Source organism: Odocoileus virginianus, chromosome 29 (genome assembly GCF_023699985.2).
Source record: "Odocoileus virginianus isolate 20LAN1187 ecotype Illinois chromosome 29, Ovbor_1.2, whole genome shotgun sequence".
NCBI classification, from domain to species: domain Eukaryota; kingdom Metazoa; phylum Chordata; class Mammalia; order Artiodactyla; family Cervidae; genus Odocoileus; species Odocoileus virginianus.
In genome coordinates, this window is record NC_069702.1 from 42,488,092 (window position 1) to 42,516,030 (window position 27,939).

The following is a 27,939-nucleotide window of genomic DNA, read 5'->3' on the forward strand; positions in this document are numbered from 1 at the left end:
TCTTAGATGTACTAGCAGGATGCCTCTGCAAAATGCCAATACCCCCAAACATCTTAATCCAATCCATACTCACTGCTACATTCTTTTATTTTAAAATGTGCCACAGTGAATGGATGTATCCATATTGGTTTTTTATAAATGTACACACACACACACACATATACACAAAGTATATATGTCATGAGTTAAAGACCTATCCAAAAGAAGAAATAATTACTAGGAAGTTAACATAGGTGTTTACACTTCATTTGACAATGACAATTTATTTGAACTGAGGTTCCAGTTGCTTAGTACTCATTCATGATAACAACAACTAGCAGTTACAATGACTAAATAGAGAACTGAAAATTTCTGTTGTGCCTTGGGTCAAAATTTTCATTGATAAATTTCACCAAAATTCTGTAACCTAAGAATTGATTATCCTTCACTACAGAAATTTAACAGAATCCTAAAATCATAAACTTACTAACAATTATTGTTGTAGTGGGCTCTATATTCAGAAGGAATAAATATCTGTCACTCTTACCAAAAGACTATTCTGAGAGCTCAGAAAGTATAATGCCATAGTAAATCATTCATAGAACAGGGTCTCTTGATGCCACCACAGATTATGATAAACAGAAAGGCAGCACCACATTTCTTACTCTGGAAAAGGAGGAAAAACTTTCAAAAACCCTGTGAAGTTTTAGAAGGTACGTTTAAACACAGCAGCACTTCATTAACAAGGACAGAGCGCTATGATCACAGGAAATACTCATTAAGTCTAAACTGAATGCTATCCTGGGCAGCATAAAATGAACACTAACTTGGGTAGGCATGCCGGTGTGTCTGCCTCACACCTGTTTAGTAAGAAAGTGACCTGTAAGCAAGGCAAGAACAAAGTGATACTGATAACACGGACTGACTTTCATTACTTTGAGAAGGGTGTGAATGGTCATACCCTGCAACTAGAAAGAGGAGTCGTTTGAAATCTATTAATTGGGCCAAACAGTTCTTTTAAGCTTTAATACTGCCTACTCCTCAACTCTGGCACTGATTGCCTCTCTGTGTTGGAAGTCAATGTTCATGCTCGATAGGGGCCATTTAAATCTTTCTGACCAAGAGGGTCCAAATCCATCTGACCTCAGAACACTGCGTCTTTAAGTGTCAACTTCTTGCAACATTGATGTATTTCTCTTGATATCTTCGATAGTGCTAAATTAGCATAATTTTATAATTTAAAAATGACATGGGGGCATAAAGAAGTCCTACTTTATATCTGTGTGTGTATATATGTATATACATACACATACTTTTCATTACCACATATATTTAGTAGCCCATATTCCAATATCACATGACAGAATTTACAGTCAGAATAATCAAGACATTTAATTTAGTTTTTTTGTGGCCACTCATGTAGTGAAGTGAAAACACCAGTGTATTAATAAGGTCCCTTTTATTACATGCTCTTTCTAAGCAGATATTTGGAATGCTCAGAAGACTCCACTTTCAGTCTCCTAAGGCTTCCTAAGACATAAAATGGGACTTGAAGGAACAAGTATCTTTGGACTCTAGTTGAAACAGAAGTAGCTTCTGTTTATATCCTAGGAAACATTGGGTAACATGCCTTGTTTCTGAAACTGAAAACAATACCAGATCAGCACATAAAGAGAAAGGATACAATGGATATCAAGGTGGGTTAAATGCCCAACTGTTCTGCATCCTCATCATCTGTGCGAAGCAAGGTGGTACTAGTAGGCCGTCTGAATAGGCAGAGTTTGAAGGAAGATGCTTTTCTGTTTGATGCACAACAAAACAATTTCATGAAAATGTAGGGATGGGAGAGGGAGCAGCTCTGTGCTTCTTGCTGTGTTACCTTTATTTACGTTCCTTGTGTCACTGAGGCTAGTTTAAAAATGGCCTGCAACAAGAATGTTCTAATCACCAGCCACCTTTCCCACCTTTCTTCTTTTTCTGTTGCTGTTTCTTTTTTGTTGCTGGAGCCCCAGCGGGTTTCTGGTGTCGTGGGGGTATGATGTTACTTGTAGATGTGGACGCTGTGGCTCCACTGCCAGGTCTTGGCGAGGTGGGCGGGCTGCTCACAGTTTTACTGGCATCCCTGAAATCATCAGATCAGCAAAGTGTTGGTCATTCATACACTCAACAAAGGAAACCACCCCTCACAATCTCCCGCATGTATTTTCTCTTTCTTTTGGCTGTGCCACACGGCATGCGAGATCTCGCTTCCCTGCTCAGGGGTTGAGCCCGTGCTCCCTGCAGTGGAAGCGTGGAGCCTTAACCACTGGACCATGGGGAAGTCCCCACACACGTTTTCTTTTCAGCTGTGTTCCTCAACTCCCTGTCCATTTTTCCTTGAATACCATTTTTACTGCTTTTTAATTTTAAAATTTAATAGATGGTACATGTCAAATTTTAGAAAGATTAGGAAAAAACCTTTTAATGATCTATAATCCTACCATGTAGAAATAAACTCATTTAGTAACATTTTAAATTCTGCCTTCTAGTCACATTATTTCTGTTTATCTAGATATTTAGTTACTTGAATTACTCAGTGTACTGAGTTTCTTTTTGAACGTACTATAATCCCAATATTTGCAATACAATCCTACAATCCTAGTATTTACAATACAACCAAACCAGAAGCAACACAGTTTCTCTCCTCTACATAACCATATTATAAAACATTCTTTAAAGGCTATTGGACTATAACTCTCATACTGAAAATATATTTAAAAAATTTCTTACTAATGACCTTGAGTCGATCTCAGAAAGAAGCAACTTATGCTCAACCGGGGAGCAGTGACTTACAGTTCAGAGGAACCTCCTGCAGTTGCTCCCTGGGTCCCTTTTCCAATCTGATCCTTCTTTTTACCCTTCTTCCTTCCTCGGTAGTAGGAGCGTTCACGCATTGGTAACCATCTTTCTGGATCTGGGGTCACTTTTGGGTCATAATTCTTAGGCAGTTTTCCTGTATAACAATTAATTGATAAAGAAATGAGAGATCTGTGCATAATGTTTTCGAGATAGTTTGTTTAAACACTGTGTCCAAACTTGGGACTAAACATTAAAACTGAAATAATAAACTTTTTATCTGAGAAAAGTTTTATTTATATAATCTAGTAGCAGAAGAGGCCTTATTTCTAAGCATAACACAAAATTCAGAAGCCCTAATATCTCATAGGTGTATCTGTATAAAAAAAAATTTTAATTCTCATTTAGTAAAAGATACTTTCAAAAGAAACAAAATAAGAAAACATTTGAATACTATGTAACTGAATTAATGTCCTTAATATAGAATTAGTTTTTGATAATCAATAGGTAAATCATATACAGAAAATGGGCATAGCTGTAATTAGAGTAAGCCTGGAGAAATAAAAGTCATTAACCATGTAAAAGATGCCTGACCTCCCTGATTAAAAATAAAAAGGACACGGGACTTCCCTGGTGTGGTTAGGATTCTGGGTCATGTTCAAGGAACTGAGATCCCACAGGCTATGCAGTATAGCCAAAAAAAAGAAAAAAATTTCAAGGATAAAATATTCTACGAAGAAGAACACCCAGTGCCGGTGAGACTGGGCGACAAACGATACTGCAGAAGGTGTATACTGGTGCGCACGGGCACAGCCCCTGGGGAAAGCAGTCTAACCGGCAGCACCGGGACTGGACGGGACCCATGCTGCCCCAGCTGGGCTAACGGGGAAGATGCGCCAGATTCAGGGAGGCTCCCTCCGTCCTCTGGATAGCACGTGTGTGGCCCTGCTTCCAACAAACATCTGATTACCCTAATACGGTTCAGCTTTATGTACAGCACAGGAGAACAGAAAGGTAACGACTACTGGCTAATCAACCTCAATGCTAACCTTCCTCGACACTGTCAGTTTCATAAACAGTCAATTTTCTTACACCAGTTTGATGGAGTTCTATGGTACTTGTAGCCAAAGGCACTCTACTGTATAAGAGCTTACTGTGTGTCGGGCACTGTTCTAAGAGCTTTTTACACGCGGTATCTTATTTAATCCTGTGAGGTGTATACTATCATGTATCATCTTACAGATGAAAAACTCAGGAAGCTATGTTAAGAACCTGTTCACGGTCACAGCAAAGGAGCAATGTTACTAGAGCAACAATTTGAATTCAGGCAAACTTCAGAACTGGATTCTTTAAAGTTAGAAATTTAAATAAATGTTAGCCATAGTCAAGTCAAAACTCAGTTTCAAAGATATGAGAGGACAAGTTTATTTATATCTGAAGATTTCTATGTAAGGCTAACCTTAAGCTTATATTTTATAGCTTTTTTAATCTAAAGATTAAAAAAAAAAGCCTTACCCTTCTTTTTTTTCTTCTTTTTTTTCAAATCTCCCTGTCTACAAAGAGAAGAAAAATCATTATCACTGTGATAAAATAATTACAGAGCATTAAGCATGTGCAAAAGACTGAGCTAGGTAATTTATCATAAAGGAGTTTAAGATTTGGTGTCACCACACCAAAGCTAATGAAACAATGTGGATATTTATTCAGGTTAAATTTAATCAAGCTTCAAATACTGTAGTTTTTGGAAGGTGGTTTAGAAAATGGGTGACAACTGTTTTCACAGAAGAGATATAATTTACACTGGCATGTATTAAATCTATGTAAAAAGAAATTTGTGCAAGCACAAAAATCTACAGTTCTGTGGTAAATCACTTTATATTCGGCAGAACTAGTAAACAGGTAATCTAAAATCTTTGCCAGAAGAATATGCACAAGTACCACACAAGCAAAGAATATTTCTGGGAGGATATGCAAGGTAAGTTAACATCAGTTGTGGCCTTGGGTGGGAAAAGGGCAGACAGGGATTTGTCTCTCTACAAATTATACTCCACAACCATTATCTGCAATTTCCCAAAGAGTCTCTGCATTTCTCACTTCTTTGCTATTGCTCACATTTTGCCTATCTCATCCTCATCTTCCTCTAGAGTCAACACAGTCACCTCCTCCATGAAGCCTTCCCTGAATCCCCGTGTCCCCGGAGGGACTATTTCCTCTGGTGTACTCCTCTATGCCTGCATATGACAGCACATGCAACCTTTATTTTCAGCTGCTGCTTCTTTCTTTCTTCTAGACTGAAGTTCTTTTGAGGGCAAGGACAATGATTTATTTTCTGTCGGCAACACAATATAACTTCAAAAGAAATTAAACCTTTGTATCAAAAAGTCAACATAAAGTACAAAAAAAAGCATTAATAATGCCTAGTGAAAATACTGTGCTGAAACTGAGTCAATGAACATCTTAGTAACTGTCTAAGGGAAAAGACAAAGAAGATTAAAGGACTATAAAAAACTGCATGTTCTTACTAATTACCCAGCCCTGTTTTGAAAAAAAAAAAAAAAAAACAACCTGAAAATATTTAAATAGGCATTATATGAAAATCCCCCAAGATCTGGTTTGAATTCATTATTTTGGAGTTCTTGATAAGGCTTGAAATTAGGACAATGATTAAACGAAATTTGAAACTATTATCACTGACACTCCAATTTCTTATTTAACTTTTAAGTTAAAAAGGAACAAGTACAGGGCTCATAATGAGGCCAATCATATACTGTTGCTGATACATATTTTCTTAAGTTATGAAAAATCGGAATTTAAGCCATTCAAAAAAGGAGAAAAGACTGAAAATTTATGAAAGTCACAAAATCGGGAAAGTGGTGTATCTCTTCCAGTCTCTATTTATCCTGAGTCAAAAACAGAACCTTAAGGGAACATTTTATTTAGCAGGCCTCTGCTATTTTGAGATGATAATGCATGGGAACAAGGCAAGAATCGGAATTTGACTTCTTATAAATTACTGAAGCTGCCTAATGTTTCCTCCAAATCAGCAAAATGAACCTCATCTGAACTTTGGTTTAGAATTCTAAATGATGTACTAAATGTACATCAATAACCCACAGGTAAATAAACGTTAGGTCGGGCACATCTAGCCTATGGAATACTATGCATGTGTTAGTCGCTCAGTCATGTCTGACTCTCTGTGACCCTGTGAACTGTAGCCTGCCAGGCTCCTCTGTCCATGGAATTCTCCAGGCAAGAACACTGGGGTGAGCAGCCATCCCCTTCTTCAGGGGATCATCCTAACCCAAGGACTGAAACTGGGTCTCCTGCATTGCAGGCAAATTCTTTACTCTCTGAGCCACCAGGGAAGGTCCAGTACTATGCACAAAAAGAATAAAATATGTCTACATTGAGAACATGGAAAAATCTCTAAGACTTATTAAAGGAAGTTCAGAAACAGTTAAATACAATATAATCCCGTTTCTATAAAAAAACAGAAAAGAATCCAATCCAAAAGTATTCCTAGATCAGTTTTATGTGTAAACACAAAGAAAAAGATCTGGATGTATGCACACTAAATTAGTACTAGAGGTAAATTCTGGGTGGGGAAGGGGAACGGGTAACAAGGACAAAAAGCTGGGCACAGCAAAGGAAAAAGGAAACAAAAGGGACTTAAACTTTATTCACATGGAATTTTTATAAGAATGTATTTTTTATCCTTCATATAACTTAAAGTTGCCATTAATAAATATTATAATAAAAAACATTACCCTTGCTCCTTTGGTTGACTGTCTCCAGCAACTTTTCCACCCTTCTTCCGAACATACGTAGCACCAGGAGAATTTTCAAGAGCCTCAACATCTACTTTTAGAGACATACTATCCGATGAGGGCAAGTGTTTACTAAGACTGTGACAGAACAAGAGTTCGTTCAGGAAGACAATATATATATATACATTTATATTTTGCCAATGTATCTATGCCAATAGGAAAACAGTCTTTTTGTTGGGTTCCCTTCATCAAAAAAACATTAAGTCTTCTATAGAATAATAAGTCAGCAGATCATAAGGTCAATTAAAGGTACTATATTGTGAAAGAACTTGGGAAAGGAGTTATAATCATCTATTCCTTAACATGGTAATGTACTTCAAAGTGGTGGCTTAATAAAAACTCTGTTCCAAAATAGTTATCATGCTTATAAAACATGTATATTATCTAGGGTGAAACAGATCACCAGCCCAGGTTGGGTGCCTGAGACAAGTGCTCGGGCCTGGTGCACTGGGAAGAGCCAGAGGGATCGGGTGGAGAGGGAGGTGGGAGGGGGGACCGGGATGGGGAATACATGTAAATCCATGGCTAATTCATTTCAATGTATGAGAAAAACCACTGCAATGATGTAAAGTAATTAGCCTCCAACTAATAAAAATAAATGAAAAAAAAAAAATAAAATAAAACAGATCTGCTCACTGCAAAGGTTTAGACTTGCAGCTGCTCAGCACCCACCATCCCACGTTGGTTTTGGGACCACACCCTTACTGAAGTAACAGACACGGCCCAAACTCAGCCAATCAGGGCACTAAACCCTCTCTTACATCAGTAACTGAGATGGGCAAGTGAACTAAGAGCATTAATCAGAACGATACCTCAGAATCATGTGCAACCACCCAATAAAATATGCTTTTTCTTTTTTTTTTTCCTACTCTACTTGAATCTGGAGAGATATAAGCTGCATCTTGTTGACTGCATTTTTGCTTATGGATCAAACTGTATCCTATTTGAATATCACTGTATTTTTAGGTCACAGTGATCGATAAATTCTCATTTTTGCTTTTACTAGTTAGAAGAGGGGTTTTGTTTGTTGAAATTTGTAACAAAAAGGCCTTGGTCAAAACAGGTAAGGGAAGAGATCTGGTGCACTACTTGAGAGAGGTCTGGAACAATCAAAAGGATACGCTTTTGCCTTCTCAGGATCTACAAGTGAGTAAGCAGAAATAAGCTGCGCCAGGGTGTGAATATCTTTGGGATTTTGTCTAAAAGAAGAAATAAGAAAAAGTCACTGAACAGTCCATAAAACTGGAGAAAATAATATAAACAAGCAAAGTAACTCCCACATGTCAAATAAGAGCAATAAAACTTGGATTTCTACACTTCCACCCTTCAAAACTTACTTCCATAGCTGTTCTAGGTCACTAATTGCCTCCTTCTTCCGCCCATATTTGAGTTTGAAGTTTGCAGCTTCCCTTATCAAGGACAAATGAGCAGTAGATTTGGGCTATAGGTTCAATAAAGAAAGAAGAAAAAAATTTAAGCTACATATCTATTAAGTCAATGAAATTTTATTCACTAGATCTTTAAAATGGACCTATCCATTAAATTTATCATCTTAAGTTTTATTGAATGCATGAAACAACACACACACACACACACACACACACACACACACACACGTGCAGTGGGACAGATAAATTAGTACAAGTGAAGACCGATTTAAGAATTCGGGATACAATCCATCTCCATCTAAACTGTCTTGTCTACAACTATAAGTATTACGGCATAATCAAATCTTAAAAGTTTTTCATTATAGTTCTCAAACATTAATTTAACATAATACTTCCTAGAACACTGATCTCTCTTCACTGCTAACACTGCTAACAGTATTCATGTCACCTGTGTGTATAAGTTAGATACTGCCTATGCAGAGACCCATCCTGGAGAAAACAAAGCTGTTCCTATTAGAGATACACAATCATTCCATGTACTGCAGTTCTATCAATTACTACCATCCATGGGCTCTACTTTAGCGGCTCTCCTACCCTAGAGAGCCACTAAAGATGAGCTCTCTTATATGCAGTCATGTACAATTATTATTCTTATTTCTTGAGATTACACACACAAACACACATACATATACTCAGGAAGGAGCTTCAGAAAATATAACTGTGCTTTTAAAAAAATTTTTTATTTTACAGCCATTTCTTACTTCTAATAACTTTATTTGGACCTGCTATACTCAAAAACTGAATGACAGTCTAATAGCGTTCCACTTTTTAAACACTGAGTTGAAATGTTTCAATTTGCCTTAAGTATGAAATCACTACTAAAACTTTTTATTCTTATGCAAAAATGCACCCTTATAACGTTACCCCATTTACTTACCTGGTGGCTTTGATACCACTGGATGGCCTGTGTAAAGACTTCGATGGCACCGTCAATATCCTCCTCATGGCTGTACATTGTCACTAATGCAGACACCTGCCCAGCCAAAGGCATAAATGAGCGAACAGAATTCCTCCATCTCTCTCAGAATAAACTTTTTGAAAACTAGTAACATTAAAGAAACAGCAAATAAAGGTTGCTAGGCTCTCTGCTAGTACCCAATCCATTGTAAAAATTGCTAGCACGTAACTAGAAACATCAAGAACACAGGGCTTTCCAAATACAAAGGTGGTTACCTACAAAAAAAACACCTCCTCTAAGGCCAGTTGACAAATGGTTTGTTACCAGTCCACAACAAGGTAAATACAGAAGTTGATAACAAGCACTTACAAAATTAGTTTATATAGTATAAGACATTGCCAGGACATTCAAGACATGATCACGGAGATAAATGCACTAGCATGGCTAAACTCCCATGATAAGCCTTATAAAACCAGCGAAAGCTTGCCTAGTGTGCTGGAGGGACAGCAAGGAGGCTTGTGAAGCTGGAGCGGAGTGAAAGGGGAAGCAGCAATAGGAGATGAGGACAAAAAGGAAGCACAAACAAAAAGCTGTATCATTGGGAAAAATCAACAGAATTAATAAGCCTCTGGCTAGACTAATTAGAAACAAGATAATAGAAACAAAACATCCTGCAGATGTTAAAGATTATTTTCAGCCACATATTATATTTGATGCTAACATGAAGTAATCACAGTCCAGTCTTAAAGTAAGATTCTTTAAGAGAAAACACTATTATAATACTATTATACATTTACTTGTTTACTGTAAACAAGCTGTGCTGGAGAATGAAACAGTCCCTTTATAATAAATGCACATACCACCACCACAGAATTAGTCTTTACTTTGAAACAGATGTGTTCACAGCTATACTAGTGATCTAAAACTGTGATGCTTGAATAATCAGAGAACTAACACCTAAATCTGTTGGTCACTATTACCAAACTGTTTTAGCTCAAAAGAAATCAAAACTGAAGACATGATAAAATAATAGGCTAAGAAATGCCCTATATATGGTCTTAGATTATTTAAGGCTGGCTTTCAGTGGTAATACAAGGCCTAAATGGTTCCTGACACATTTGACTTAATAAAAAATCAATGCTAAAGCAAAGCATAAAATGAAATTAAATTTATACCAGAAAGCTATTATTTTAAATACTACTTCTATATTATGAATATATATAAAAAAGGCAGAAATTAAAAAAGAAAAAAGGCAGAAATTAAAGTGAAAACAAAGAAATATCAAATACACCCGTGAACTTATATTAATTCCATTACTTTTTCAGTCTTAAAATATTTTAGTTATAAACTCACCATGCCTGGTTTATGCTTTAATTCCTCTATGCTTCTCAATATCAAACATGCTTTGGAAATATTACCTTAAGAGAACAAAAACAAAATCAGCATCAATTGAAGAAAGCATCTCATGGAGAAAAAAAGAAAACAGAAAATTTAAGAGTCATATTTTCGAACATCTCTAAATACTCAAGCTTTGGGACCTTGAAAATAATGTATTCTATCAATATTTACTCAGTTTTGCCAACAAAGGAAATTAAATCCTAAAGAAACAACATACTTTGCTCACGCCCACAAAGTTAATGACACACTGCTATCTGAAAAGTCTCCCAACTCTCAGCCTGTTGAATTCTATTTCTCTCTTTTCAGAGGGTAACTTAAAAGGTAGGAGTCCTTCCTTAAAGGCCTTGAAACTGTTACTGTAGGTATGAGTGCAATGGACAGTAGTCCTACAATGTTGAAACACTAGTTTTCTATTCATTGCAAACCTCAGTAAGTTAAACTTTCCACAAAACAAAAACCATGACACACTCACTCTCAGTAATTAGTATGATAAATTATCCTCACAAAAATAAACTGAAAACTAGGTGAGAAAAGAAGATTAAAGAGGAAAGCAAGAAAAAGAAAAAAGAGAAGTGGGAAAAGGAAAAAGAAACAAAAGATTAAGATAAGAAATTTGAGAAAAGGGAAGCTGGTCTCAACTTGGTTTTCATTATTATTACCCCACTAAGAAGCCTTTTTAGACATTTGCCAACTCCCATCCCCTCTATCCATGAAATTTTCATTCTAGCCATCATAATATCCAAAAGGTTTTTTTCAATCCTCTGCTTCCACCAAACCAATCTTCACCCCCCTTGAGAATACACCTCCTGGTTTATGGCTGACACCAGAGCTGTCTGACAGCAGTCTGCCAGAATTGTCTGTGATGACGGAAACATCCTCCATCTGTGCAGTCCAACCAGCCACATGCTGGGTACAAAACTTATGAAATGTGGTCAACACAACTGAGGAACCTAATTTTAAACTTTGTCTAATTTTAAACTTAAACATGGATAGTGGCTACCAAATAGAGACAACACAGCTCTAGACACTCACCCAACACTGATTCAAAATCATAAACAAAAAAACTACTAGTTTTAAGATTCAAAAAAAATGTTAAGTTCTCATTAAATTTCCTTGCCTCTTTTCTACCAAAGATATGGGTTATAAAGTATAAAAGAAGAATAAAGGACTAAATAAGAAATTTTGAAAACTAGGTTGCAAAGTCACACTTACTTCATACAAACACTACCACGTGACAGACACAAGCATTTCTACGCGAGACATACATATCCGGGAAATTTAAGTATGTAGAACAGACGAATTCTTTGCTTCTACAGACTTTCAAGGCATAGTTGGAGAAACAGTCTAACAATTTAGGAATTAACCCAAGAAAAGGCCTACTAAACTCACTACTACATCTGGAGCTTGTACAATCTAGCTTTGTATTTGGAACAGCATTATGCTTCACTATGATGCAAAAATTTTAAAAATCACATAGTCTACAACTACTTCAGAATCATTCCAACCATATATTTCTGTTAACATGATTATGTTGATCATGGTGAAATAATCACGGCTACCTTGGGAAATTTTCAGCTGTGCCATGGTCAGCTTAATTTCAGCAGCATTTTCTGGATGCTGATCTGAATAGTCCTAAATAGTTGGGGGGAAGAAATCACATTAATTTACAAAATTAAGCATACATATTCTAACTGCTTATTTCAGCCTTATTAAAATTTTAAATCTAGTTTTAAAATATTAAATTTCTGGTTTCAGAAAAAATGTTTAAATCTGAAAAAATTTTATTCGATACCCACTTGGCTTCAAAATTATGCTCCTGGCTTCAAAATTATTACGTGCAATAATATCAAGTTTCTAAGAAGTCACCAAGAGAAAAATAATAATAAGATTACTACACATATTTTTTTTAAGATACTAAAAAAATATATATATATGACTCCTTACTCCTTATCCCTGTTCAGCAACATTTCCCCTGAAGATGGTCCTAATTTTACACTGTCCAACTTTCCAATGTGGTCTGCTCTCAGGAAATTCAATGTGATTTAACACTTCATTCTAGTTAATTGAAAATCAAGTCAGTATCTCTGTAACTGGTGCTCTGGATCGGGGCTTTAACTAGAGAATACGTTACTGGTATTTTTAACCTAAAACAAACCATTGTCTGTGTGTGTCAGCCGCTCAGTCGTGTCCGACTCTGTGCAACCCCATGGACTGTAGCCCACCGGGCTCCTTTGTCCATGGGATTCTCCAGGCAAGAATGCTGGAGTGGGTTGACATTTCCTTCTCCATTAACAAATCATTAACTACTGTTAAGTTGATCTCCAAATAAAAAGTATTCTTCAGAGTTTATGGCAAACATTTACTAATGCAAACTTATATAAAGAAAGCTGCAGGCCGGAATTAATTAAAGTGACATGCTGGCATGTATCTAGTGGTATATTATCAATACTTAATCATTTTCCCATGAAATGTATAAGGCTTACATTATTTTAACATGAGGAAAATGAAACAAGGCTGCAGCCGTCTGACAGCTCAGGAAAAGCTCAGTTCTTTTACCTGCAGCAGCTCTATTGCTTTCGTGTGCTGCTTCTCACGGCAGAGCTGGGCAGCTTGGATTAGCACAGGAAGGAGACGCTCAGGACTCTGTGACTGTAAGCTGGCAGATATTTTGCGACACTGTTCTGCCTGAAAAACAGTATTTCACACCCCACCCATCATAAGCTGGTTAATTAAATCAAACATTAAGTCAATGACCAAAGGGAAAAGAAGCATAGGGGAGGTGGAAGGAAATCAGTTGAAACAAAATCATAGGTGAAGAACCACTTAGGGCGAGAGAGGTGGTTTACAGTAGCCTCAATTTCTTCTTATTAAAAAAAGATGTCCATTTACTGAATATAAACTACAGGTTTTTAAAGCATTTAAGAAAAATAAGTCCTAAATATTCCTGTGGATGCTTAAATTTCAGAATTTTGTTTAAATGCACACACGTATTAAGTGTCACCCTTGCTTCAAAGCAACAAAATGTACAGGTATTTCCTGCTGAAGTATATAAGAACAATATGACTCAGTTCTAAATAGTGAAAATGTTACTGCCGCTCAGTCCACTGAAAGCCTGCTCCAGAAGAGTACAAAATCAGAACTTAACTAGAATTTACACACATGAGAGTTAGAATCGACCTCATTTATAGCTCAGATGATTATGCACAAACTATAATGAAAGATGGCTCTTAAATTTATACTCATCACTAGCACCTTTGCTTTTTTCCTTTAATTCAGAAATAATTAGAAATAAGGTAATGAGAAAATTATCTCATTTACAGCTGTGAACAGTGTTTTCTTCTTAGAAGCCACCAACTGCACACCTTTACAAAGAATTGGGTCAATTACTTATTTAACAGTTAAAATCTATGATACATGACATTCTGAAGTATACATGAATTAAAGACAAGAAATGAAAATACAGACTGGACTGATACACCCATTATGGATCACGTACCGTATTTCAAAAGGTTTAGTCAGGGGGACCAGAATTCTGTTACCTACCTGATTTGTGTACATAGCAAGTAAAGCTTTGTTGAATTCTATAGCTTGCAGTTGTTTCTTAGAAAGCTTAAACTCCACTCCTTCTGCATTGGTTAACTTCACCTTCTTCTTGGAGTCAAAGACATTTTGGTCCTGACAAAGAAAAGTTCACTCATCATTAATAGCAATCTTAGACTTCAACTCTTTCAACACTCCAAGGCCTTATTTTATGTTAACACAACAAGAGAGCTTGGAAGATAATATACCTGGTTGGGGTGCCTATGCTACTATGATGCATATATATTTGGCTTGGGTTCTTGGTTTTATCTTTCCACTATTAACTGACTGTTTTTAGCTTTTTAATGAAAAGTACAGAGGGACTGCACAAATCTTACAATGAAAATTAGGACTACAAAGATACTGAAATTTGTAATTTCTACAAACTATCTTAAGAACTTAGATGACTGATGAGTAACCTAACTTACTCCTCTTTGACACAATGTCATACATAAACAAATGAAATGGTGTAAGAATGGAAGGAACTAAGTCACGCGGCACCCTAAGAAGGACAACCAGACATCTGAGTGTCTACTAGCATAGCATCCTAGCTTTGTTAAATATTTATTTGCAAATATGTGTTATCACTGTGCTTTTAAAACCAGGCTTTCTACTAAAGGCTAAAAGGAGGCAAAGAAGAAATCTAAAATAAATTTTACTTTTTGAGTGTGAAGCTTCAATCCAATGTTAAATTATTTTAAACATACAGCAAGAAACATATAAATCCTTAAGAAACCATATTTCTAGTAGGTACTCTTATGTCACTATTTTAATACTTAAATTCACCATGCATGCCACTGCCAGATTTCTCTTCAACTCTGCCATCACGGCACTTAATAAAATTTTATATTTTCTGAGGACTCCTACACCTTGATCATCAATAAATCTAGCCTTTTTTGAAACTTAGCCAGCGTGTATGTATCTTTTGCTCCCTCACTGTCCCCTCAAAAGTTATTTGCATATGCTTAGGCATGGGAAATGCTTAGCCTTCAAATCATATCTCTCCTTCAAGGCTCTGCTCAAATTAGCCAACTCAGAGATCTTTTTTCTCACCAAATACCACAGTTACAAAGTACCTGACTAGAAATTTAAATGTGCACAATTTTTTTCAATACTAGAATGAGATTTTTAATACTACATAATGATTAAGACCATGGTTCATATTTATTTTGCATTACCTAATGGATTCAGCAATATACTGAAGAAAAATTCAGAAATGTTGACTGAAGAAAAATTCAGTATACAAATATACTTATTAGGTTGGTGCAAAAGTAATTTTGGTTTTGTATTATTGAACTTTGCTATTTGATACTGAATAAACCCTTAAATAAATATAGTTATGTTACACATCATTTTAATGCACATTTCTTGCTTTATAGTTTTTGCTAATGAATTATTACTTGCTGTTTATTTCATATGTACTTTAGACTATAGAAATGATGGTAGACAAAAGGCAAATTTGAGCAATTTTCTTATTCAAGTTCAAAATGAGTCACAGAGCAGCAGAGACAACTCGCTACACCGACAACACATTCGGCCCAGGACTGCTAATAAACATCCAGTGCACAGTGGTGGTTCAAGAAGTTTTGCAAAGGAGACGAGAGTCTTGAAGATGAGGAGCACAGTGGCAGGCCATTGGAGGCTGACAACGACCAAACGAGAGGATCAATGAAGCTGACACACTTACAACTGCACAAGAAGTTGCCCAAGAACTCAATGCCAACAATTCCACGGTTATTTGGCATTTGAAGCAAACTGAAAAGGTGGAAAATCTCAATTAGTGGGGGCCTCATGAGCTCACTGAAAATCAAAAAAATTGTCACTTTGAAGTGTTGTTTTCTCTTATTCTACACAGCAACAAAGTATTTCTCCGATTGTGACATATAATGAAAAGTGGATTTTATACAACAATCAGCAATGACCAGCTCAGTGGCTGGACCAAGAAGCACCAAGCACTTCCCAAAGTCAAACTTACACCCAAAAAAAGGTCACAACCACTGTTTGGTGGTCTGCTTCTGGTGTGATCCACTACAGCTCTCTGAATCCAAGTGAAACCATTACATCTGAGAAGTATGTGGAGCAAACTGATGAGATGCATCGAAATCTGCAATGCCTGCAGCCAGCACTGGTCAACAGAAAGGGCTCAGTTCTCCTCCGTGTTAATGCCTGACCACACATTGTACAACCAATGCTTTCAAAGTTGAACGAATTGGGCTACAAAGTTTTGCCTCATCCATCATATTCATCTGACCTCTTGCCAACTGACTACCACTTCTTCAAAAATCTCGACCACTTTTTGCAGGAAAACACTTCCACAACCAGCAAGCAGGATGCAGAAAATGCTTTCCAAGAATTCATCAAATCCCAAAGCATGAATTTTTATGCTCTAGGAATAAACAAACTTATTTCTCGTTGGCAAAAATGTGTTGACTGTAATGTTTCCTATAAAGATGTGTTTGAGCCTAGTCACAAGGATTTAAAATTCAGGGTCTGAAACCGTAATTACTTTTGCACGAATCTAACAGACTGAGATATTTAGCACTTCACACACACTCCTCCCCACTATTTATATATCAGTTAAAAACAATTTGTCCTCACTAGCATTTCAAATTGTTCATGAACATAAGCAGGTAGATCTTGCTGCTAAGAATCAAATGCCAGCATCACTTTCCGGAAACCTACATCATGACAATGGCCTGCAACATCCTGTAATTATTACCTTTCAATGCCACTATCCCACATCTGTGAACCCTCTGAATCTCTGCCAAATGAGGTGAGAGATACCATTCATGGCTAGAAGGACAGCACTTTGGAGTCAGACTAGAATGTGAATCCAAGTTCTACCTCTTATTGGCTGTGATCTTATACAAGTCATTTAGCTCCTTTTAGCCTCAGATCATACTTCTATAAATTGGAGACAAGTACTACCACCTAAAGAGATAACTGTGAGGATGAAATAAGCTGGCACTTGGAAAATCACACAGCCTACCAAAAGAAACTGTTACTTTTCTAATTTTCTATTGACTTGAATTTCAAATTTGAACTTGAAATATCTTCCCATTAAAACAATGTTCCAACAGGTGTTTATTCTGACTCACACAGTACTCATTAGGATTGTTTATACACACGCTTGTAATATTTTATTCAGGGCTTGGATTGAGGAGGGTGGTGGAGAAGGAGAAAACCTGCCCACGGCTCTTCTCCCTCAAGACAAAAGCCCTAGAAAGACAAAAACTATCCACAGAAAACTCGCATTCAGACATACTAGATGAAGGAATCAGAGTCTAAACAATTTACTTCTCTAACAAATATTCTCCATATAATGAGAATAAGGGAAATAATATAGCTATATTGACATAATAATATAATCATATAGAATATGATAATTCTAATAAGTAATGGGAAAAGGTAAGATTTTAAAGTCCAGTGTATATAGCTACAAAATAGTTCTATTATTTGAACAAACCTTGAAGAATCATTATGAGAGTTAAATAACACTCTCCACTGTGATTTTTGGGCTTCCCTGATAGCTCAGTTGGTAAAGAATCCAACTGCAACGCAGGAGATCCCTGTTCGATTCCAGGGTCAGGAAGATCCACTGGAGAAGGGACAGGCTACCCACTCCAGTATTCCTGGGCTTTCCTCGTGGCTCAGCTGTTAAGGAATCCACCTGCAATGCGGGAGACCTGGGTTCAATCCCTGCATTGGGAAGATCACCTGCAGAAGGGAAAGGCTACCCACACCAGTATTCTGGCCTGGAGAATTCCATAGACTGTACAGTCCATGGGGTCACAAAGAGTAGGACATGACTGAGTGACTTTCACTGAATCACTCACTCACTGTGATTTTGCTGCAATTGGACTTCGTCATGGAAAAACCTGTCCTAGAACAAGGCTGGGGTAATATGCTTCTAGTGTTAAGATATAAGTGTGGGGAAACCATGGATAGTCCATACCTTGTTAATTGTAATGATGTTATTTGCAATCACGGCTAGCAATGCCACATCTGTTGGTCTGTGAACAAAAAAGTAACAGTCAAAAAAGAAGATACCTTTAAAAAGAAACCTTACCCCCTATAAAAGACACTTCATTTTCATAATTCACTTACTTTAATTTTATTATCTGGTTGTAAAGTTGCAAAGCCTCCTCTGTACGACCCTGAAGCTGCAGAATATAGGCCATCTGCCCATGAATGATGGCCAGTTCTGCCTGGGGGTCTTCTTCAGTCCCATCCTAAGCAAAGTAAGAAAAAATTTTCCCCCATAAGTTCTCCAAATTGATCCACATATTCAAAAGACTATATAAACCAAAAGAAAATATATAATTTTCAGGAATTTTCCTATAGAGTCAGTTTGTTAAATTTAGGAATTGCCATCAAAACAGGGAAGCTTAAATGAGAATGACAAAAAGAAAGGTTCTGGAAGAACATGGTAATAAGTTCAGGAATACTATTCATTGATCATTTCTATTCTTTAAAACCTAAGAATTAAAAAACAGTAAAAACTAGCATGCATGTTTAACCTTTTACAACAATACCCCTGAACTCTATAAACAATTTTCTCATAGAAACACATTTTCAGAATGCTTTACTCTTAAATCTAATATGATTCTAGTCCAAAGATTACAAAATTTTAACTAGTAATTATCACTTGTAAAGAACTTCAAGAGCTGAAACTAACTCTGTAATTAAAGTAGCAAGTCTCTTAACTGATACCCCAGACTAATCTATATTTTCCATTCCTTTGGAGAAGCTGACTGATGCCCACACACAGTGAATCCTCAAGGCTAGGAGGCTGCTCTTTTTTTGCCATATTTGGCATTCCTACTCTCACCTGGTAAGAATATGTTTACCAGGCGTGTCAGACGCATTTGCTTCCAATTACATTATGCCATTATGTTTGATAAGAAAATAATAAAACTTAAGTATTATAGTAAGACACGAACTATGAGTGAGAAAAGAGACTGGCTTCAATGATTAACTATGCTGAATGCTCAGAAATATTTGACAAAGTAAGTTCCTAAAGAAAATTACTATCTAATTAGGTATGAGCAAGCAAACAGTAAGAGATCAGTGAAAAAACAATTCTGTAATGAAAGTAATTCACGACTATCTTTAAAATACTATTACACTTAAAAAAACCCCTGGAGATCATGAGTATAGAATTCTGTAAGAAATATGCCTGGAATTCCCACAAATAGACCCTTACTCAAAGACCTGAGCCCTACATCTAAAACAGGAGAATGAATTTATATTCATATGAATTTTAAATGAAATGCAAAAAAAATAAAATGAAATGCATAAGGCATATAAAAATTTTGTATTATAATTTCTCACCCTAAGAGATTCCATCAAATAAGGGTTTTTGTTGATTTTATTCCATCAAATAAGATCCCAGAGGGTTTCTGTGATTCCTATTTAATGAATCAGCGTCATTTCAAAAAGTCAGTAAATACTACAAAGAAGTCTACTACAAATTTATATTAGCCACAGTATAATATCTGGGCTTAACCACAGTGGAATACTTACAGAGTCTTCTGAAAATGAACGGCGGCAGAGATCTATAGGAAAAAATGTTTTTAAAATTAACATTGCTGGGTAACTCTCATTTCTTTCATGTTCCAACAAGCAAAAACAAAATTCTTAGGCAGAAGATTTAAGATAATTTTGATAACAAGCACATTTGAGATTTATCATTAACATCAAACATATTACATAAATATTAATCCTTGATTATTCTTGCTCTTTGGCATTTTCTTTCACTTGTAATCCCTGTGAAAAAAAATTTTAAGGGAATTTAAAATCTATAAATGTAACAAATGCTGACTGCAAAAAATCAGTTATAGAAATGTATAAGGCCAATACTCCTGCCACCCAGAAGTAACTACTCTTTAGCATTTCAGCTATTGTTTTTAATGTAAATACACAGTTGCATTTTTAAATGAAAGTGGGATATTCTACTAGTTTGAAACCTCCCTTCCCCCATTAATATACTATGGACATCTTTATAACACAGATACATCTACATTTTCATTTTTAACATGAATACTGTTAATGACCACATGGTTATTCTATTCTATGGTTATCTACTCTATGGTTATAACAAAACTAGCTAGTCCTCTAATAGGACAGAAATGCATGTTTCTTAATTTTTGTTCTTATGAACATTCATACATATATATATATATGAAGGTATCCAGTTTTTCCTTAAATTTCTGGAAATGAAATTCTTAGATCAAAGGGTATGCAAATTTCAAAATCTGCTACACTGCCTCAAACTGCCCACTGCAAAGCCTCTATTACTTTTACATTCAAACCTCAAACTATGTATGAGGGTGTCCTCCATATCACTTCAATCTAGGTATGATCCAGAAATCATAATTCTTACACATAGTTTTTGCCTCATGGTGCTCTAACCTTGGCCCTTATTTTAACCATCAGTATTAATAAACCAGACCCTGTTTCATCTTTTTTTCCTTCCTATAATTCACTGCAGTTCTACATCACTTTCATAGCTTCCAAGAAATATGTATGCAGAAGTAAGTCAAAATATTTCAGGAGTTGAGACCAGTCATAAGTTCTCTAATAAATTAGTTTCTTTTTCTCTCAATTAACAGCTTTCAAGTATATAGGTACTGTATATGGAAACATACTAAGTGGAGTGAAAACGTGCTTAAATAGTGTTATCAATGAACAAATGTAGTGTATACTGAGGCACACACACAGGCATACCATACTGTTACTATACTTGTGTACTTAATATCAATAATAATGATAACATTTACCAAATGTTTATTAACTCTGTTAACTTGCATTTACCATTTACAGCAACTTGTTCAAAAACCTACTACTCAAACTTAAGGTTTGGCGTGGTTGAATATGGACAAGAAGACTGGTTTAAGGATAAGAGACCATGAGAGAGACACAGTCAGGATCCCAAGAGAAGGGCTAGATGGAGTCTGAGAAACTTCCACTGCATCAATAATTTCTACTTAAAAACATACCAGAAATCAAATGTAGGTTTTGGAAATACTTTGCAAAGTTATATGCATGTTATGTTTACACATAATTTTAACAAGTGTCCAACCTTCAGCTTTTTGCAGAATTCTCATTGCCTGGCTCAGCTGGCCTTGTCCTATGAGAGCGCACGCAGTATTGTAGCACAGCTCGTGCGTGCCTTCTTGCAGACCCAAGTTCTCCTGCCACAGAGCAAAACACCAGTCAAACACCAGACAGGAACAACGTTTCATGGCTGTATGCGTCTACAGAGATACTCACTGGAACCACTTTTTCCCAGTTGCTTTGAGCTGCAACAACGGCTGAAAGATTTGTTTTTCTCTCCTCATCATAATCATCTTGGGAGTTTCGGACAAGATCTCTATATACAGCCAGGCATTCATCATAGCGTTCTAACCGGTATAACTAAGAGATAAATAGCAGATCAAAAATCAGAGAAGACAAGTATTGTGTTATATCCCTGACCCCATATAATCCCTTTTTGGAACTGTTATATAAGAAACCTAATTCAACATAATGTGGGAAATTAACTGTTTTTCCTTTACAATTTTTCAATTAGTTCTGCATGCTACTAATACTTCCCCAAAGTTACTTGCAATGAATCTCTACTATACTGCATATTTGTAGGCATGATCCAGTGAGAAAAGCCATTGTATCAACTCCCATCTTGAGATTAGGTAAGTGTCTAAGTGCGCTGTGAAAGAAAATCATTCTGCAGAAATCAACCTTGCTACCTAAATCTGACTCAACAATAAAAAAAAATTTTCCAGAAGATTACTAAGCCCTAGTAAACAGGAACAAAATTAGATGTTAACAAAAGGGCTTACCATTTCTAGGGGTTCATTATACTTCATCTTCATTTCCCTTTCCCAGAAACCAACTATTGTATTAGGTAGTATCAAGTATACACAATATAATTCTTGTTTATTCTATTCAAGTTGTTCTCAAAGGGCAGTGAGAACTGCCAATCTGGGTCAATTAGTCTATCACGTATGCAAAGATGGGTACCCTTTATCAATACCAAAATGCAGGCATTCACCCTAAACTAACCCAGCTTACATGAAAAGTGTTTTATGGACCTATAATCCATAAATGCACCCAAATTTTTCTTTGTTAAACTAACACTACCTTTTAGGGACAATAGATAATTCAACATTATTTGCCCTAAACTGACATTTTAAAAAATTTTAAGAGGGTTTTGCTAGTTCTAATATAACATTTCTGTTTTCTTATCATAAGTAACACTACTTTACATTAGGCTTATTTGTATGTCTCAAAACTCTTTGAAAATAAGGTATTTCCAGAGATTTCATGAACTATCTGAATTCATCCAAATTCTTATTCATCATGATTTTCTTCATTTTACACTTAGAATAAAATACCAGTTAAAAACTATAAAGACTACTTCAAAACTATAGTATATAGTGTATAAACTTATTGGCCTTCATCTTTCCAACTACAAAGTTCAAATTTCATAGGATAGTTTTTAACTTCCCAATTACGCTGAGGAAGTAATTTGTTTATAAAACACTATATAAGCAGTTGCTCATATGAAGATCAAGAAGAGGAAACATGCTCAAACCTCAAGAACTGGTTTGGTGGCAAGTTTAATGGATCATCAGGATGGGCTGGGGTTCCTCATCCCCGATCCCTGCTCTAGTCAGAATCGCGTTCACTCAGGATAACTGTCAAACAGGGAGTTTAAAGCAGTAATTACCACTTGTCCATAAAGCTCCTTTAATTTGTCTGTCTGCTGGTTGGCGCCTTCTATTGTCTTCAAGGCATTCTCAATTCTGTTCAGCCTGTACTCACAGTATGCCTTCTCAAAGGAAAGAGAGTTACTGAAAAAGGAAAAACCAATATGTGATTATTAGCTAACACCGCAGAGCACCCGCTACAAGCCAGATACTGCTCTAAGCACACTCGATACATATTAAGTTATTTAATCATTAATAAGATGACAAACGCTAGTGACTTGTCTAAAATCAGACAGCTCAAAAGTGATAGAAAATACTACATTCATTTCCTTAGGCTCTCTTGTTTTCATGGATATTCTTACTAGAATTACTGGCCTTTTGAAACAAATTTATAAGAATGAAATTCTGAATTAGCTAAAAACTGTTTTAGATATAAAGACAATCTCAACATTGTTTTAAATGGGTTGTTATAGAAGTTTCTTAAATCTATTAATGAAATAATAAGTCACAAAATGCTGTTTTAACTTGTTAAAGAAGTAAATAATCAGCAAAGAAAAAGTAACTAGAAATCTTCAAAGAGCACAGCACTTGTAACCGAACAACTGGTAAACACACAACTACAAAAACCACTCCTTACGCACACAGACTTAAGAATTCATCTACGTTAATGTCACAGATGAAACTCATTTTGAAGTTTCAACCATAATCCATGAGGAAAAACCAATATCAAGTAGATGGCAATATCCTTTATTCACTAGACTTAACAAAAAACTATTTGAAAACTTCCCCTCCTCACAAAATCACCCACAATCAAAACACTGAATTTTAGTGTAAACATGTTAATTAGAGGAAAGCAGTATACCTTTTATTGGGGCTTCCTTTGATTACCCTTTTATTCTTAGTAAAGTCTAAAAAAAATTTTTTAATCTGTAATACACACAGTTGGCCCCAGTAAAAAAACAAAAAGGTATACACTGAAAGGTTTTACTTCCACTGTTCTTCAAATCTACTGTGTTCCCCTCACCTCCTACAACTATTTTTATTCATTGCTTCTGCATCAAGTGTTTGTCTTTGCAAACACACAAAAATACACACAGAAATTCTTATATCCTTTTCTCATACAAGAGGAAGTATATAATACACTGTTGTGCACCGTATAAACATGAAAGAATAAATATGATACAACCTTCATTTCAATACACATTTCATTTGGGGCTGAGGCATAACTAAAGAAAAATGAAATTACAGTAACAATTCAGAATTTAAGTGCATACTTCATGAAATGAAAAATGAAATAATAAAAGACTGCTGGACTTTCCTGGTGGTGCAGCGCCTAAGAAGCCACCTGCCAATGCAGGAGGACACAGGTTTCACTGCTCCCGAGTCCTGTAACCAAGATCCCACATGCGCTGCAACTACTGAGGCCCGCACACCCTAGAGCCCGCAGGCTGCAACCACTGAAGCCTGTGTGCTTACAACCTGTGCTCTGCAAAAAGAGAAGGCAGCACACAAGGGAAGGCCCACACACTGCAACAGAGAGCAGTCACCGCTGGCTGCAGCTAGAGAAAGCTTGCACAGCAACCAGGATGCAGTGCAACCCCAAAATAATGATTAACAGTAACAAATTTGAAAACTACTCTATATTCTAAAGACTGCTAAGGACCTCTGAAAGATCTTGGCCTAGATCTTACTCACCTAAACAGTTCTCAAAGGAGACAGACACAGAGGTCAGGCTAAGACTGCCAAACCACCCTAGAGGCCTTGACTTACACATCCCTACCCTATGTGTTCTGCCCTCCTCTGTCCCCCACCCCTTTTTTCAAATTAAACTTTTGCTGAATTGCTCTCCCTACATCCTTCAAGAACTCTTATGACTCTTGTTTATGGCCCATGCCCCTCCAGAGTTTCCCTTCTTCTTCCCTTCCCTTCAAAGGGAAGACAGGTGTAAAGAAAAGGCTCCTAAGGCATGACAGAAAAGAGGTTACTACAGCTCCTTTCAGTTTCACAAACACCATTGGGAAGCAAGAGGAAAAAAGAGGAAAGGAAGGAAAAAGGTAAAAAAATCACTGAATAATGGGGGGAAACATGGAAATGGTTACAGCTGTGGTAAACGTGCACAAACAACTAATTAAATCACTTACTTGGCAAACACTCTGGTGTGAGTGTTGATGACATTCAAGGCTTCCTTGAAACTTCCATTCTGGATAAGGCAAACCACTTTACAGTGCAGGGCAGTAACGTCATCTTTGTTGATCTGCAGTACTAGAGAGCAATTTTAGGGAAGCAATTTTTAAATCCATTCGCTTTGCACATTCCCACCTAAGGAAGCTACAACACCAATTTTACTGCAGCAGAAATGATTAGTCAAAATATTTTTTAAATGGCTGATCTTTAAGTTAAGAAGTGACAATAAGGAGAGCTAGTTAGCCTTTCCAGTGACATAGCTTCTCAAGATGCATGTAAAAAAAAGTACAGTGAAATAAAGAATGAAGCTCTTTTCTATTGCTTTTTCATCTTGGGACGCATGCTATATCCTACATATTTCATTACTTCACAGGGAAAGAAAAAAGTTCACATAGAACTTAGTAGCAAATGACAGGTTTGATTATAAGTTTGTCACTAACTGCCTTGAGGTCTTGGGCAAGTCTTTTGACTGCCAAATGTCAACTTTCTGGTTGCAAAATGAGTATGAAAGCATTACCTATTTTACAAGGTTATTAAGAAAATTACATGAGAATATGCTGTATAAATAAATTGTGTTTGTTTGTATACTGTAAAATATACAATTTATTTTGCTGGCAATAGTTCCAAACACCATTCAAAATTTCCCTTTTCGGCTAATATAACTAGAAAGAAATACAAGGAAGAATTCAGTTGGCCAAGTGTCAATGCTAAAGTGCTGTTCAGTGTCAAAATGACTAGGATCACTTCTGCTTTTGGGCAACTATAGGAATTCAACTCTCTGTCTAAGAATCAGAGTATTTTCTATCAATTAAGAAAATATATATTGGAGAACAAACTGACAGCCCTTGCTGATTAAAGAATGCCTGCAAAATACTACAGTGCTGATTAATATTGGTAGCAGGCCTAGCCAAAGGCCAAAGTTAATTCAAAGCAAGTTTAAGAATCAAATAATTCTCATTAGTAGCTATTTTCCTCAATGTGTGAAATCACAAAAAGTGCATTGTGGGCACAATCACTTCTTTTCACATTAACTCAGCAATAGATTATTGAAAATTCATACTTGTATGTTACAGGTATATCTTGGTGTGTTATTACTGCTTTGAACAGTCAAATCCTGCCCAGGTAATTACATTTCTAAACCGAACAAATACAGGCAATATCTTCAGTAAAGCACTGAGAACGACAGAGAGCATTAAAAAGCATGGCTATATTACAGTTAGGTAGTAAATGATAAAAGAATATAATGAATTGAACGTCACATCGAAGAGAGTTTACTCGAAAAACGAGAGTTACTGGACAAAAAACAGAATACACCTTTCTTTTTTTGCAACATTATTTCAAATGTTAGTGCTTTCACACACACCTTTTCTTGTCTAGGGACGCTGGAGTGATTCTATCGGTGGGAATGACAGGCCTAACATCCAGATCCAACCCTTCCCTCTACCCTGAGTCTGTAGAGCTTCCACTTCGTCAGCACTAGTTTGCAAATTACGTGTGCAGGTTCCTCCCCCGCGCTGGGGCCCAAAAGAAAAAGCTCCCTTAGCAATACTGTCTTGATCACTCCACTACAAGGAAAGCGAAAAGCAGGCAACGTGGCGTATTTGCGAAATAAGGCGTGAAAACAACGGAGTAAAATAAAAACAGTTTACAGGAGACGTTGGGAGCTGCGGTCTCTTTAAATCCCTCCCTCGCTTCTCGCGGGGGGAGCTAAAGAGGGAAGTACACGTGGCTCTAAGCCACCCAGGACCCAGAGCTGGCCGGGTAGAACAAATGGACTGCGACCCGCGCCCGCTGGACGTTCCGGCCCTAGCGGGCGGCTGGGGTCTCCCTTTCCCGCATCTGCTCGGAGACGGTTGCGCGCGTCGCAAGGGGGCTACATCCTCCCACCCGTCCGGCTCTGCCCCGACACTTACTCTTGTTGACGGTTTTGAGAGCGCGCGTGAAGTCACCGTTCTGGCCATAACGGTTCACTTCACTCCAAAGCGCAGGCACCGAAACCCCCCCACTGCCGCCGCTCGCCATCTTGGAGGAGAGGCGAGCCGACCTCTGCCCCGGAAGAGGATCTCGGAGGTGGGAAAGCAGAGAAGGAAGCCGGTGGTTGCTAAGCGTTTCGGAGTTCGAAGCGTCCCTATCCCGGAGTCAGCGTCGAAGACAGCGGTCGTAGTTCTTGTAGCTAGAAATTTGCGGAGATTGAGTTGGTACACCCTCTATAAAGCAGGTCTGGAGGAATGAGCCGTCGTACCCCAGGAGGAGGCTGAAAAGGATTCACAGAACAGATTCAGCTAAAAGTAGCGTGCGTTTCCGGGGCGACCGCTGGGGGCGGAGAAGTGTCCAGGTCTCTGAAGGCGGAGCGAGGCAGAGGTCTGTGGAAGATGAAAGGTCTATGGCGTGATAAAATACCAACTAGAAACTGTAGGGAACCATTTGAAAGAGTAGGAGAGAAGGGGAGAGAGAGAGACGGCTTCTTGCTGCCTGGGCATACTTCATAGAGGTATTGCTATTTGAAGGGGATCTTGAAAGGTGATTAGGAAAAAGGGTTAGTTTTGGGTCAAGTTCACGCAGAGAAGCGATTATGAGGAGACGCACGGAAGAAAAGAATCAAGTGCAAAATAATTTGGTGAAAACCTTTTGTCTATCCTTTGTTTTGCATTTTGAGAGCAGTTAGCAGTAAGACCCGAAGGATAATGTGTTTTGAGGTGAGAATACGCAGGTTCAGTTCCTGGCTTTGTGACTCGCTACATGTTTCGCTTGTGAACGTTAATATTAGAGTCCCAGTTTTTCCGGCTGTAAAAATAGGGATAACATATCATTGTTCCAGGGATAAACGATACTTTTCATGCCTCCTGGCATAGTAAGCCCTCAAGCAGACATGGGGGCGGGGTGGAGTTTTTGTAAGACTTTAAGATGTGTTTGAATGTCAGGACAGAATACTGTCGAATATTTTAATGTTTGTTATTTTTAAAATTTTTGTTTATTCATATAAGACCTGTGGCAGGTCTTAGTTGTGGCGGGGTGGGGGCGTCCGGTGTTTTCGTGGCGGGTGTATGGGATCTAGTTCCCTGACCAGGATCAAACCCAGC

General features: G+C 37.1%; 1 protein-coding gene across 1 annotated transcript; it reads right to left on the reverse strand.

The window, feature by feature from the left end:
* Positions 1-69: 69 nt before the first annotated feature.
* SRP72 (signal recognition particle 72) lies at positions 70-26,928 on the reverse strand. The gene is made up of 19 exons (XM_070458392.1): positions 26,773-26,928; positions 24,817-24,937; positions 22,696-22,819; positions 21,240-21,383; positions 21,049-21,160; positions 19,491-19,522; positions 18,072-18,196; positions 17,920-17,977; positions 13,929-14,060; positions 12,942-13,070; positions 11,945-12,017; positions 10,341-10,405; positions 8,967-9,062; positions 7,979-8,082; positions 7,763-7,840; positions 6,582-6,719; positions 4,330-4,367; positions 2,812-2,971; positions 70-2,101 (listed from the first exon to the last, which is right to left on the reverse strand). The coding sequence occupies exons 1-19, from the start codon at positions 26,879-26,881 to the stop codon at positions 1,924-1,926; spliced, it is 2,016 nt and encodes a 671-aa protein (XP_070314493.1). The 5' UTR covers positions 26,882-26,928; the 3' UTR covers positions 70-1,923.
* Between the last annotated feature and the right edge of the window lie 1,011 nt (positions 26,929-27,939).